This window comes from Temnothorax longispinosus, chromosome 6 (assembly GCF_030848805.1).
Source record: "Temnothorax longispinosus isolate EJ_2023e chromosome 6, Tlon_JGU_v1, whole genome shotgun sequence".
NCBI lineage: Eukaryota > Metazoa > Arthropoda > Insecta > Hymenoptera > Formicidae > Temnothorax > Temnothorax longispinosus.
Window position 1 is genome coordinate 11,757,600 of NC_092363.1, and position 13,504 is coordinate 11,771,103.

At 50.5% G+C, this 13,504-nt stretch overlaps 2 protein-coding genes across 4 annotated transcripts in view; one reads left to right on the top strand and one right to left on the bottom strand.

Annotated features, from left to right (window-relative positions):
* LOC139814922 (sodium channel protein Nach) overlaps positions 1–13,504 on the bottom strand; it is a 364,065-nt gene that overhangs the window by 248,318 nt on the left and 102,243 nt on the right. The gene's annotated exons all lie outside the window — the stretch shown is intronic.
* LOC139814816 (uncharacterized) lies at positions 11,335–13,098 on the top strand. Its single transcript, XM_071781316.1, has 2 exons — positions 11,335–11,590; positions 12,318–13,098. The coding sequence occupies exons 1-2, from the start codon at positions 11,335–11,337 to the stop codon at positions 12,956–12,958; spliced, it is 897 nt and encodes a 298-aa protein (XP_071637417.1). The 3' UTR covers positions 12,959–13,098.

The window sequence follows — 13,504 nt, forward strand, 5'->3', positions numbered from 1 at the left end:
GACGCGCACCACGTCTCGATAACGTCCACCTCCCTAGCCTCGCCGCGAGCTCAGGGCGTAGTTCCGCGTGACAGGGGTGAAGGTGGAGAAGGAGCGTGACGCAAGCAACACACAAAATAAAGCTCGACGATAAACAATATTAATCAGATATATTTCACATAAGGAACAAGTAAATCGTAGTGGGAAACCAAGGCCGGATATCGCTCGAATGGCCGGTACCAACGCGGTAATCGGATCGGCAGTTAAAGCACGCGCGGAGCGCGTGATGTTCACGTCCGCGAGACTCCCTTCGCGAACGAAGCTCTCAAGCGAGCCCAGCAATCTCGATTTGTATAAGCGCGACCACGCGGTAACGCCGATCCGTCCACGCCTTAATCCTCAGATCCCGAACGCACGGCGATTCTCATACGCCCGACATAAACAGTTCTCATACGCTCGACATAAACAACTCTCCTACGCTCGACATAAACGATTCTCACACGCACGACACAATGTCCGTAGCGCGAGCCCACAAGTACGCAACGCTATGTAATGGCGCGCTCGCGAGATTCTTCCTCGAGCAAGCGCGACGATATTTGCCCGCGCACGCGACGCAAAATATCCGCGGAACTTGTAACGCACCACAAGGTGCCCGGCGCGGTCCCTCCCGACACGCACACGGGATTCCCGCACACGACACGCAACAATTTACCCGAATACGCAACACTAAGTACAATATCCACCGGAGCGTACCACGCGCGCCCTCGGCACGCTTCCGTCCACGATTCACAAAATACGCACGGCGATAACCGCGAATTGACTGTCGATCATACGCGAGCTTTCGAGTAGGGCTTTCAGAGATATTCCTGGCTACGATCTCGGCCGGCCACGCGCCCGCGGTCCCGACAAATAGCCGCGATAATCTACCCGGCATCCACAACGGCGGGAGCCGGTATCTAAGTGCAACACGTAATCAGGCCGATTCACACGGTAATCTAATCGATATGTACATTTACTGGCGCCGGGTCGCGACCGAGATCGAACCCTCAATTACTTGGCGGCGCCGGAGTAGAGATCTTACAGTGATAGCTGCTCGCTGCTGCTCGGCGGCGTCGGAGCGCTCGTCCTGGGGTGGCTCCTCGTCCGCAGCTAAATCGACAGTGAGGAGCGGTCGGCTCGGCGGGACCACGCCGGGCCCCCGCACGCGCGCCCTCAAGCTCGCGGTTTTTCCGCCCCGCCGATTGGTCGTGTGTGTCGCCCTGTTCGCGACGTTGCAGACGATTTCTGCCATTTTCCCGCGGCCCGTTTGATTTGGCTGCTGGATGTGCGTGGGCCCCTCGCGGTTTCCCGCCCGGCTGGCCAGACCGTGGCGGCGCCGCTCGGCCCTCGGGGCGCCGTCGGGTGAAGTGTGCAGGTCGTCCACCCGCGCTGCAGTCGCGGTGGTACACCCATGTTCATGCTGCGGCGGGGCCGTGTTACGCTGTGCGAGACATTCCCGGCGCTTTTCCAGCGGCAGGTCCCGGTGGCCCGCCCGTCGGCCGACCACTCCGCCGTGCGTCCTCCGAGCGCCCGTTCCTCCCTCGTCGCGACTATCGTCGTTACATTCAGTCGGTGATCCCACGCTCCGGCACCACCTGTCATCCCTACGGAACTTAGCTAGAAAAGGTTAGTTAACGCGGGTAGCCCTTCCTCGACTCGAGTCGAGGCGCCATCCCTGACCTTCCCCTCGCCTCGGCCGAGCTACCGTCTGGGCGGAGGACGCGACAAATGTCACGTCACAAGTCTGATTCCTCGATCCTCACCCATCTCTCTCTCCTTTGGACTTCTTTATCCCTACCAAACAGTTTGTTATACCATTCGTCACCATCTTCTCTCAGGCTTTCCAGATCTTTTAACTCTACTCCTCTGTCTTCAAAGAACTTCCCTCTTTCCCTCTCCCAGCACGAACCTGTTTTCCCTTCCTTCTCCCTTCCCTTCAACTCCTCCCAACATATCCTCGCCAGTTTACTTCCTCTACCCTTCTCTAACTTTTTCTCAAATCTCCCTGCCCTTCCTCTTAATTTCTCCCTTTACATCTCCTCCCTGACAAGGTACCACGGTGTTCTTCCATCTACTCCCAAGACCCATCTGATATACCTCTCTTCTATCTTTTCCATTCCTTTCCTTTCTTTCCACCCCCATATTTCCGCTCCATATCCCAGGACCGTCCACACCAGTCTATCAAACAGCCACAGCCTTTTTCTCCAGTCTCTCCCAAATCTCCTCTTCCCTATTCCCCAGACCTTCCCCATCACTGCCTCTGCTTTCTTGATCCTTTCCCTTACCTGCGCTTCCTGCCCTCCATTCCTTTGAAACATGTACCCTAAGTATCAAAATTCCTTCACCTCTCCTAGTTCTTTTCCTTCTTATCTCCACCTTTTCTTACTGTCCCTCCCTCCCCCTTTCCTAAATCTCATTATTTTTGTTTTTCCCACATTTAGCTCCAACCTCTTCCTGCTTAGGTATCCTTCCAATCTTTCCAACATGCTCCTCATTTGATCCTCGTCCTCCGCCATTAACACTACGTCGTCTGCATACGCCAATGTATACACCCTCTTGCCTCCTAACATTATGCCTCCCCATTTAACTCTGCCCATTTCCTGTTCCATATCCGCCAATAACACTAAAACAACCTGTTGTCGAAGCGCGGATCTAGCTCGCGGCGGGTCTAGGTTCGACGGAGGCGCGGAGGGACAGAGGCAAGGTGGGTGCCGACAAAATGAAGCGTATTCGTCCGGTTTAACAAAATAACAACGTTTATTTAATAGCAATGAACGATCATGATAGATACAATGAGTGATGTGTCGCGGGCGGCGCGCGGTAACTCGCAGTACGTACGGGGCGGAGCCGGGACTTTCGGCGGTCTCGCGGGCCGAATCGTGTTACAATGAGTATCGGTACAGGCGGAGCCGGTTTTCCCGGGCGGTGCGGATCGGAGCGCGGGAAAATGGCGCGCGGCGTAGATCGCGAAGCGCGGGCAAGACCGCGGTAATTCGGCGCGGTTGGCGGCGGGATCGAACTTAGCGCGAGATCGACCACCGAGAAACACTCGGCAGTGGCTACGAGCGGCTAGCTCGAGGAGAAACGGCGCGAGTACGGCCACCGGGCAGCGTTCGGTGGAGGCCGACTGCAAGCGCCGCGATGTGGAGCGGTTCCGATCGAGAAGCGCTCGGTGGAGGCAGAGAAGCGCTCTGCCCTCGGTCGAATATCCTCGGGGAGGAAGCTAGTCGTTTGTCGAGACACACTCGACGAAGACAGAGAATGCCAGAGGCGCTCTACCTTCTTTTCTGACTTGGTGTAGAAACTCAGGATCGGTGCGGTCGGTGAGACGGATGATCAGGAATCGCGAATTGTTCCAGCGACGCCGGGCTTATATACGCGTCGCGGCGGCGTCGCGGCGTGGTGGGGTAGCGACGGCGGTCGCGAGCGCCGGGACGGTGCGGCGGAACGATCCGTGCTTACGGCGTCCCGACGCTGCGATCGCGTTCGGCGGTCTTCGGCCGCCTTCGGCCTCGCTCGGTGCGTCGAGGTGGTTGCCGCGGTAAGTCCGTTCGCGGACTTCCTAACGATACATGGCGTAATTAAACATACATTGGGTATACCGTGCCCGTTCTTCACCCCGCGGGTGGTCGGCTGGGTGGTCTCGGCGTAATGTTCCTGCCGGAACGATGCAGATTTGGGGGCGCATCGTTGCAACACATTGAACAATAACGGGCTCAATGGGCATCCCTTACACCCCTTCCCGTCCAGAACTCTTCCCCCATCCGTTTCCTACCCTTACCCTGCTTCTCGTCTCCCTTAGAATCTCCTCCGTTCTCCTCACCAGCCCTTCCCTTATTCCCCTTTCTCTCATTAATTTTATCAGTACTCCTCTATCCACCGAGTCAAATGCCGCCTTCAGGTCCACAAAACATGCTATCAGTTTTCACCCCTTTTTTTCTAACCTTCTGTTCACCAAGTAATTCAACACATATATATTGTCTATAGTTCCCATCCCCCTTCTGAAGCCTGTCTGATTTTGTGGCACTATTCTTTTTCTCTCTATCTCCTCTCTCATCTTATATAAAGACGACATTATTGTCACTCCTCTATACTTCTCCGCCCTTTTACCTTCCCCTTTCTTTATGATTGGCGCGATTATTCCTTCCTTCCAGATTTCGTTTTAACGTGCGATTGAATCGCTCGACGACCGACGCCTTCATCACCGAATACGTGGAATAATGATTTATACCGTGTTTTCTCACGAGACGTTGCACGTCGGTGTTGTAAAATTCCTTCCCCATGTCGGTTTGTAGATTACTAGGGCACCTTCCGCTATCTCGAATTATCTCAGCGATAGCGTCAGCTGTCTCGCTGCCACCTTTACCCTTGAGCGGCACGGCCCACGCGTACTTGCTCAACACATCGATGACGGTGAGTATGTAGTGGTAGCCTCCGTTGAAACGCGAGTACGGACGCATCTCGACGATATCAGCCTGTCACAGGTCGTCGTACCCTCGCACTATGACGTGTCTGCGGGGAAAATTTCTTTTCGCCGGTGCATGCAATTCGTCCACCAACCGTCGCTTTTCGATATTTTTATCCACATCGGTCGATTTTAACGGTCTCATGTTCGGTTAGCGTTTCGTTGACTGTCGATCGTCGTTCTTTGGCTGTACGTAACCGTTTCTGTTTATGTTTCTGCGTCGTTCATCGCTGTTTCTGAACCGCTTAGAAACCATATCGAGCCGTTCTCGAACCGTTCGTTGTCGTTCGTCGTTGTCAGTTAACTGCTTCTTGTCACTCATCGTCGTCATCGTCGTCGACGTTCTTTAGCTGTTTGTAGCCTTTCCTGTCTCCGCGTAGTTCACAGCTGTTTCTAAACCGCTCGTAATCGTTCCTAACCTGTTTTTGAATCGTTCGACAACCGTCCGACAACCGTTCTTGAACCGCTCGACAGCCGTCCGACAACTGTTCTCGATTCGTTCGTTGCTGTTCGTCACCGTCGTTAATTAACCGTTGCTTCTCTTCACTCGTCGCCGTTCGATAGTCGTTTCTGCTGAACCGTTTCTTCATCCTTCATTAGCCATTTCCAATCTACTGATATTTGCACGTCGAAGCTCGTTCACCGCAGCCTGTAACGCTCGCACATCCTTCTCGAACGCGGTAAGCTTCTCGTCTGACTCTTTCCATTGATCTGTCAGACTTTTAAAGCATTGATCAACGTATATTTTGTTAACAGCGTCACCGTCAGTCTCAGGTTGCGCTACGCGACGAATCTTGCGCGATCTTGCATCAAAGTCCGTGGCGGCGCGACACAGAGCGTTGTCGCGCACGAAATTTCTCACTAATCCGCTCCACCAATAATGATAGGAAATGGTATTCGTCGCGTCTTCGCGCTGCTCGAACAATCCAAATTTATTGATCGGCATTTCGACACCGATTGAACGGATCGCTGTCGCACCGTTTAATTTACAATAATCCCAGCCTCGCGAAGTTCCTCGATGATCGACATGATCTCATTGTCGTGGGCATTGTTGCCAGCTTGACGCGAAGCGTCGAGCAATCGCAAACGATCCACCAGCTCGTTGGGGTCGTCCCAGTGCACGTAGTCGATCTTATTATCGGTTAGCGTCATCGCGCGAGGTGCGAATAATCCCTTTCCGGATTTTTTCTTCTTGGATTCGGTCGACATCAACGGTGCGATTACCTGTGTATACTTGTATCCCACGTTGCCCTTTCGTCGCTCGTGAGGATCGTGCTTGTATTTATGAGCACTCGTTGCCAACAGTATGCTCTTGTACTTTTGCATATCGTCTTCCGTGTAGATATCGTAATCGGGTACTCTCTTGAAAATCAACTCGTAAATACCGGGTGTGCCGGCGTATCGTACGCCGTCGATATAAATGTTATCCGTTTTGTCCACGTCAAAACGTTTATTACCAAGCATCAATTCATTCTTGCCGAGATAAACGCCGTACGCTATGTCTATTGTTGGATAGGCGCTCAATACCTCTGCGATGTAAATTCGGCTCAGGGGACCCAAGTGATCTTGCAACGATTCTATAAACCATTCTCGACCCTTCGACGTTTGCAACCGCTTTTTAACGGTCGTCCCGATTGAGTCGTCCGTGGTTTCGAAAACATCCACGATTTTGAGAAATTCGGGACTTGTACTTTGCACGGTTTGCGTCGGTGTAGAGGTTATCGGTGTAGAGGTTATCGGTGTAGCGGTTATCGGTAGTACAATCGATTGATTAGATTTATGCGGTGTCGATGACAGATCCGACCAGGAGTCTAATCGTTTCTTCTTTCTCTTCGGTGTAGCATCCTCAACCTCCTCTTCGCGCTGTTGAACGGATAGCGGTTCGATTTTCACGTCAGCGTCGCTCTCCGTCGGCTCCTCTTTTTTCACCGCGATCAAGCTCGAGTTGTCGACGATCTTTTTCAACGGCTCGATGAGAGGTTTAAAGTGCGTGTCCAACTCAATGTCCTTCTCGATCTTACCGGTCTTCAAAGCGCGAAGTTTCTTGCGAATTGAATTACTCGTTTTCGCAATATCTTTCACGATCTTCTCGCGTTCGCGAATAGTCTCGCTCCCGTCGATCGCAGCCATCGTGGGGGGAAAAAAATTATGCAGAGTGTCGATCTCTTTCTCCGTAACACTAACGTTGTTTCACCTTCGACGACGTATCGACGACGACTGACCGCTTTTGCGGTATCGCGAACACGTTAAATCCTTTTCTGTATCGCCCGTTCGAAAGCGCGCTGTCCTTGTCTATCACTACGAATCCGTACTTGCATTGCCAACAATCGTGACACAACGAGCAAAATTCATCGTACGACATGTCGGTATTTACATGATCATTGTACACGTGTTTCAAATTAGTACCATCCTGTTTGAATAGGATCAGCAGATTCGCGTTGTCGCGTATCAGATGTTTCGGTATTCTCGCGTACGTTTGACAGAGATAAAAGCAGTCGACGTTCGAGTGCCTGCCCATCGAGAAATACTCTCTCACAGTGTCTTGCTTATCGCACGCCACGTCGTCGAAGACGAATATCGAGTTCGGACACGCGTCGCTCGGTGGAATGACGTCACTGTTATTGGAGAAGGTGTAGTAGCCGATTTCGTCGATTGATGTCAATAAATTCTCCAGATATCGGTATTTCGGTTGTTGCAGCGATTTCGAGTACACGTACACGTTCTCGAAACGTACACCGTGCGGACTTTCCAACAAACTTATCAGAACGTTGGTTTTACCGCAATTCGAGGGACCGCAAATGATCGCGCGTATAGTAGTCGGTAGCATCGTACCGTGTCTGCGCCTATCCACGTTGCCCTCCATCGACCGTGATCTGTCGTCGCAATTCGTCACGCGAATCGCTAACGGTTGCCGCACGAATCTCATTTTTTTTTTCCTCACACTTTGTACGACTGAATCGAACTTTCTCGTTCGAACGTCTATTTATAGGTGCGCGACATCGCGAATCGCTCAGTCGCAAAGATGTTCGTCCTGCTGTCGAGACCTTCGGACATTCGCGATTTTAGTGCCGAACAGCTGCAATTCGTACCGAAAGCCGTTCTATTGCAAGTGTGCGGTGATCACGTCTACTATGTGTGGGATAAGCTTCCGCAGCATATAAAGGCGGATTTGGAGGTTCAGACCTATCGTCGCTGTGACGCACATTACAATCAACCGTGGCAGCGAACGCACATCGACGGTCCCGCGCCAATGATAAAGGATTGCGGCGAATGTCAACGAAAAAAATTAAAACAGGTAGAGGCCTGTTTAATCGCGCGATAGGTGCACTTCCGTTCGAACTGCACATTCCCGGCTATCAGTATTGCGGTCCGGAAACTCGTTTGCGAGAACGATTGGCTAGAGGTGATCCGGGTGTAAATCCATTGGACGCGGCGTGTCGCGAGCACGACATATACTATTCGCGTAACAAAGGCCTCACCGAGAGACACGCGGCGGACGAGATACTCGCCGAAAGAGCGTTGGGACGCGTCATCGCGAGAGATTCGACTCTCGGAGAGAGAGCTGCCGCTACAGCCGTCTGGGCGGCCATGAAGGCTAAGACGAAGCTCGGAATGGGTTTGAAAATAAAGGCGAAGACAAAGGCGAAGACCCAGACGAAGATGAAGATGAAGAAAAGAGCGGATTCGAAAAAACGGATACTTCCGGCAGCGAAACGAGGCGGCGTATTGCCGATTCTACCGTTGTTGGGAGTTCTCGGTTCTCTGGCCGGCGGAGCGGCCGGAATTACAACGGCGATGAACGCTAGCAAAGCCGCGCGACGTCAGCTGGAAGAGACGCAACGTCACAATCGCGCCATAGAAGGTTGCGGACTTTATCTCGCTCCGTACAAATATGGACAAGGATTGTATCTCGGCCCACACAAACGCGGGCGAGGAGTAGCGTTGAAGATTAAAAAAAAAAAAAAAACATCAAAGAAGACGTTGAATATGCCCACGGGTGTTACGACTAACGTACAATTGAGTCGACTGGCAAGGCGAATGCGCGTACCGTTCTTCAGAGGTGTTTTCATGCGTGATTCGTTACCGATCGTCGATGGTATACGTCGAAACGAGAGCGGTATCGTGAATTTGGACGATGCAGCCGGCCCCGGTACTCATTGGGTAGCGTACGCCAAGAGGGGAGATCGAGTCGTATATTTCGACAGTTTCGGCAATCTTCAACCACCGAAAGAACTGGTGCGATATTTCGGACCGAGCGTGACGAAAATTGAGTATAATCACACATCTTATCAGCGCTACGATCAGAGCATCTGTGGTCAGTTGTGCTTGCAATTTTTCCGGACGATCGATGACGATCGGCGTTAATTTAAAACCTGACGACGCGCCGTGCGGAGACTCAGTGTTCGTCGACCAGCTTCCGCCGATATGTCTATAACGTTTACGCTGACCGGGAAGAGTAGCATCCTCGCGGAGCACTATTTTCCCGCCGTGGATCTGAGCGACGGTGACTACGAGCTCGGTCTAACGTGTTTCGAGACTTATCACACGATTCCGAACGTGAATTCTTCGAATAATAAATTTTATTTCGACGAGGATGACACGGAAATTACGATTCCCGAGGGATCGTACGAGATACGAGCCATACACGAGTTTTTGAAACGTGAAATTTCACGTAAACGTCCGCGACGCGTGGTTCGTTCCAACGACGATCGTCGTACGTCGATCGCGGATATCGCGCGAGAGGAGACCGTTCGCGCGAACGGCTACGAAGACGAGGTCGCGGAATACCCGATAGTGCTTCGCGCAAATTACAATACGATGAAGAGTGAGATCAAGTGCGCTTTCCGAGTGAATTTTAACAAACCGAACAACGTCGGATCGCTGCTGGGATTCTCGTCGACGCGTATATTGCAGCCGGGACAGTGGCACGAATCGGACGCACCGATTAATATTATCAACGTAAACATTATCCGCGTGGAGTGTAACGTGACCGCGGGTGCGTACAGCAACGACAAACGTGTTCATACGATACACGAATTTTCACCGAGCGTACCACCGGGATATAAGATATCGGAAACGCCGGCGCAGATCATTTATCTGCCGATCATCGCGCGGAGCGTTACAAATCTAACGATACGCGTCGCTGATCAAGACGGACGATTGCTCGATTTTCGAGGAGAAGAGATCACCGTCAGATTGCACGTACGACGGCGAGAGCGATAACGCGCCAGTGTATACGTGAGCGTGAGTGTACGCGCGACACATGAGATGCTAGTGTTGAACGACTCGGAGCACGCGACAGATAACAGTAATATCTTTACGGCTGCACCGATCGACGATATCGTCAAGTCGACATTCGGTGGCGTTAAACAAGCGACGAGAAAGAAGCTCAACGCGTCAAACGTTAAGTTTTTACAATCTCTGGGATTCGCGGTGCAAAACATCTGAACGATGACTGAAATTCTCAACATCGGAAGCGAGCCGGTCTTTGACGATCGCATCGTCAAGATTGAGACTCACACGTACAACCCGTACGCCAACACAACGTTTGATTATAGCGACGAGATACGAATACCCATACAACAGCAGGATCTGTATACGTTGCCGTGCGAAAGTTTTCTCTACATCGAAGGAACATTGACGGTGACCAGAGCAGCCGACCAAGTCGATAATGTGGTATTGGGTACTAATTGCGTCGCGTTTATGTTCGATGAGATTCGATACGAGCTCGACGGTATGGAGATTGATCGTTGCAGAAACGTAGGAATAACCAGCACGCTGAAGAACTACGTTACGGTATCGTCCGACAGAAGTGTGATCCTGCGAAACGCGGGCTGGGAACCACATAATAATCCGAACGGATATTTCAATTTCTGCGTACCGCTCAACTTGTTACTGGGATTTTGCGAGGATTACAAACGCGTGGTGATCAACGCTCGTCACGAATTGATCTTGATACGAGCGCGCAACGACAACAATTCCCTGGTGGGAAGTCTCGCGTTGGAGCCTACTATCAAAATACTCAAGATACAATGGCGAATGCCTCACGTGGTATTGAATGAGATCAACAAGCTGTCGATGCTGCGCGCCTTGGAAGACGGACGATATCTAAGTATGGGTTTCCGTTCGTGGGATCTGTACGAGTATCCCCTGTTGCAGAACACGACCAAGCACTCGTGGGCCATTAAGACCGCGACTCAGCTCGAGAAACCGCGATACGTCGTCTTCGCTCTGCAGACGGGTCGGAAGAATGTCATGTCCGCCGACACAAGCCGATTCGACGACTGCAACTTGACCAACGTAAAACTCTATCTAAACTCGGAAGTTTATCCGTACGACGATCTGAATTTGGACTTTGGCAAACACTGATGGGCGATTCTGTACGATATGTATGCGCGTTTCTGCAAGGGCTACTACGGATACGAATATCTCGAGCCGAGTCTCACTGTCTCGACTTTTCTACGTAACGGCCCGTTCGTGATCATCGATTGCTCCCGCCAAAACGAATCCGTCAAAAACGCCACCGTGGATGTCAGAATAGAATTCGACTGCATGGAGAATGTACCGCCGAATACCTCCGCGTACTGTCTCATCATACACGACCGCGTGATTGAGTACAACCCGTTGACGAACGTGGTGCGCAAAATAGTCTGAGTGTTCGCGGCAACGTCGACGTGAATATTATTTTCTCTCTCTTTCCATCACTCTCCAATACCATTATTTAGAGGGGCAAGGGAAGGAGGGAGGGGGAAGTATAAATCAGAGTGTCGCGAGACGGTTCGCAGAGTTGCATGTCATTCCTCTCGATTGACGCATCGACGAGGGAGATAGAGAGATAAAGAAATCTCGTCATGTCCGTACCAACGTTCGTGGACCTGCAAGGATTCCTCGTCGGGATGAAATTTGTCGTAAAGGAGGTGGCGGTGCTGAGAAAAGGTTGCGTTCTGACGCATCATATCTTTACGTACCCCATGCCGTGGAATCTCCTCACAAAATCGGACAAATCGTGCGCTACCTGGTTGATTCACAATCACCATGGATTACGATGGGAAGACGGAAACGTACCGTACAGCATGGTGAAACGCCTGATTACGTCGGCCGTGCTTGGTATGGAAGAAGAAGAAGAAGAAGACGATGACGACGAGATGCCGACTCTCGTGTACGTCAAGGGATGCCAGAAACGAGAATGGCTGGTGGATCTGCTGGAGAATTATGCGCGAAAAAACCTAATCGTCGAGACTCTGGATGCGCATTACGAAGATATTGAATCTTTGAATAAACTAGATGACACCAATACTATGCGATGCGGAAAACATGAAAAGAATTGCGCGTTACAAAATGTAATAAAACTATTTAATTGGTGGTCGCGCGCGACGCCATAAAGATTTGCGATCTTTTTTTAATAAATAAATTATATATAACTTTTTTATGTTTTATTTCTTACTCCTCCTCCCCTCCTCCATCATCACCGTTAGAGTAGGCTTTTCTTCCCTCTCTCCTAAAAAATCCACTGCGCAATTCTATAAACATTAATTCCCCCTCCCGCTTCCCCTTCCCCCACCACCACATTATTACTTTTTGGAGTTGTCGCGTATACTCGAGTAATTTCAAATGAGCAGTCTCGTCGCGATCGCTTGTACTGACGGACAACTTCTCAGAGCCTAGAGAGCGAAAAAATGTTCTCCTTTGAAGGATGCAACAGCAGCAGCAGCAACAACGGTGCAAAACGCGTGAATGCCGTGAATTATTACGTGCCGATTCACAACGTTGAAACTCAAACGTATGAGGCCAGATATGATAGATAAGTTTTGTTTGAGAGAAAATTAACATATAGAGTCTCCCCCCAGTTTTTATATCTTTGCATATTGTAATACTTATGAAAAATACAAAAAACTAATTTCATTTCTTTTATCCAGCATTTCGGGGGACCGTCGCGCAGTTCGCATACTCAGCAGACGATACGCGCTGACAGCTACGGGATACAAATTCCTCGAAATTGGCATCAACGTGGGCCCACCGAGCTATGTGGAGATTGCCGTTGGAGATCATCGAGGAAAGGAACTGCTGTTGTCTCTCGAAACGTGGAAGGCACTCTACGAGCAACGACGAAATATTCAGAATTTCTTTCGCAACGACTTCAAAGATGCCCATAGTTTTATAAACGTTGGACCGCTAACGGTGAGAGTTTGTACGTCGGTTAATAACGTCAAACTCATACGTCTCGAATCTGTAAACGTACGCTTGATGATGACCGAATCGACGCTGCATCGTATGTTCGATCTCGATCGGTGCATCGAAGCGAGATTCGATCGTTTGGTCAGAATCCTTGCGGCGGTCGATGCAAAATTTGCACAGTTCTCCGATATCGCGTCCACCGTGACGGATCCCAGGGAAGCGTCGAATGCAATATACGCTAGCGATGCGTTCAATACGAATCAGCTCATCGATTGTGAGCTCGCAGCTTTAGTTTTTTAGCACGTAAGATATATTATGTAAAAGAAGAGTTAAATAAACAGGCTTTTTTTACACCCTAAAACGAATGATGTATTTTTCTTTTGCGTGCATGTCCTTCCCTATACCTAACTTTTATCATACGTTGTTTACGACGAACATGTTCCGACAGGTTCGATGCGTTATCGGGTCGATCATCGTCCCGATGACGTCATTTTTTTCCTTTGTCTTTCACGTACTACGTAGATAGATTGTTTAGTCTACGCGCGATAACCGCCCCCTTTTCTTAGAAAAATGTTGTTTACGTCGAACGTGTCCCGACAGGTTTGATTGTTTAGTCTACGAGATAATCGATTGTTTAGTCTACGCGCGATAACCGCCCCCCTTTTCCTAGAAAAATGTTGTTTACGACGAACATGTTTGGACAGGTTCGATGCGTTATCGGGTCGATCATCGTCCCGATGACGTCATTTTTTCCTTTGTCTTTCACGTACTGCGTAGATAGATTGTTTAATCTACGCGCGATAACCGCCCCCCTTTTCCTAGAAAAATGTTGTTTACGACGAACGT

What these genes read in the sequence shown, in the direction of transcription:
- LOC139814816 (XM_071781316.1), top strand. Translation starts at nt 11,335, where the DNA reads ATGTCCGTACCAACGTTCGTGGACCTGCAAGGATTCCTCGTCGGGATG. An exon ending in GATTACGTCGGCCGTGCTTG is followed by an intron (nt 11,591 to 12,317) that starts GTATGGAAGAAG and finishes ATTAACATATAG; the next exon opens with AGTCTCCCCCCAGTTTTTAT.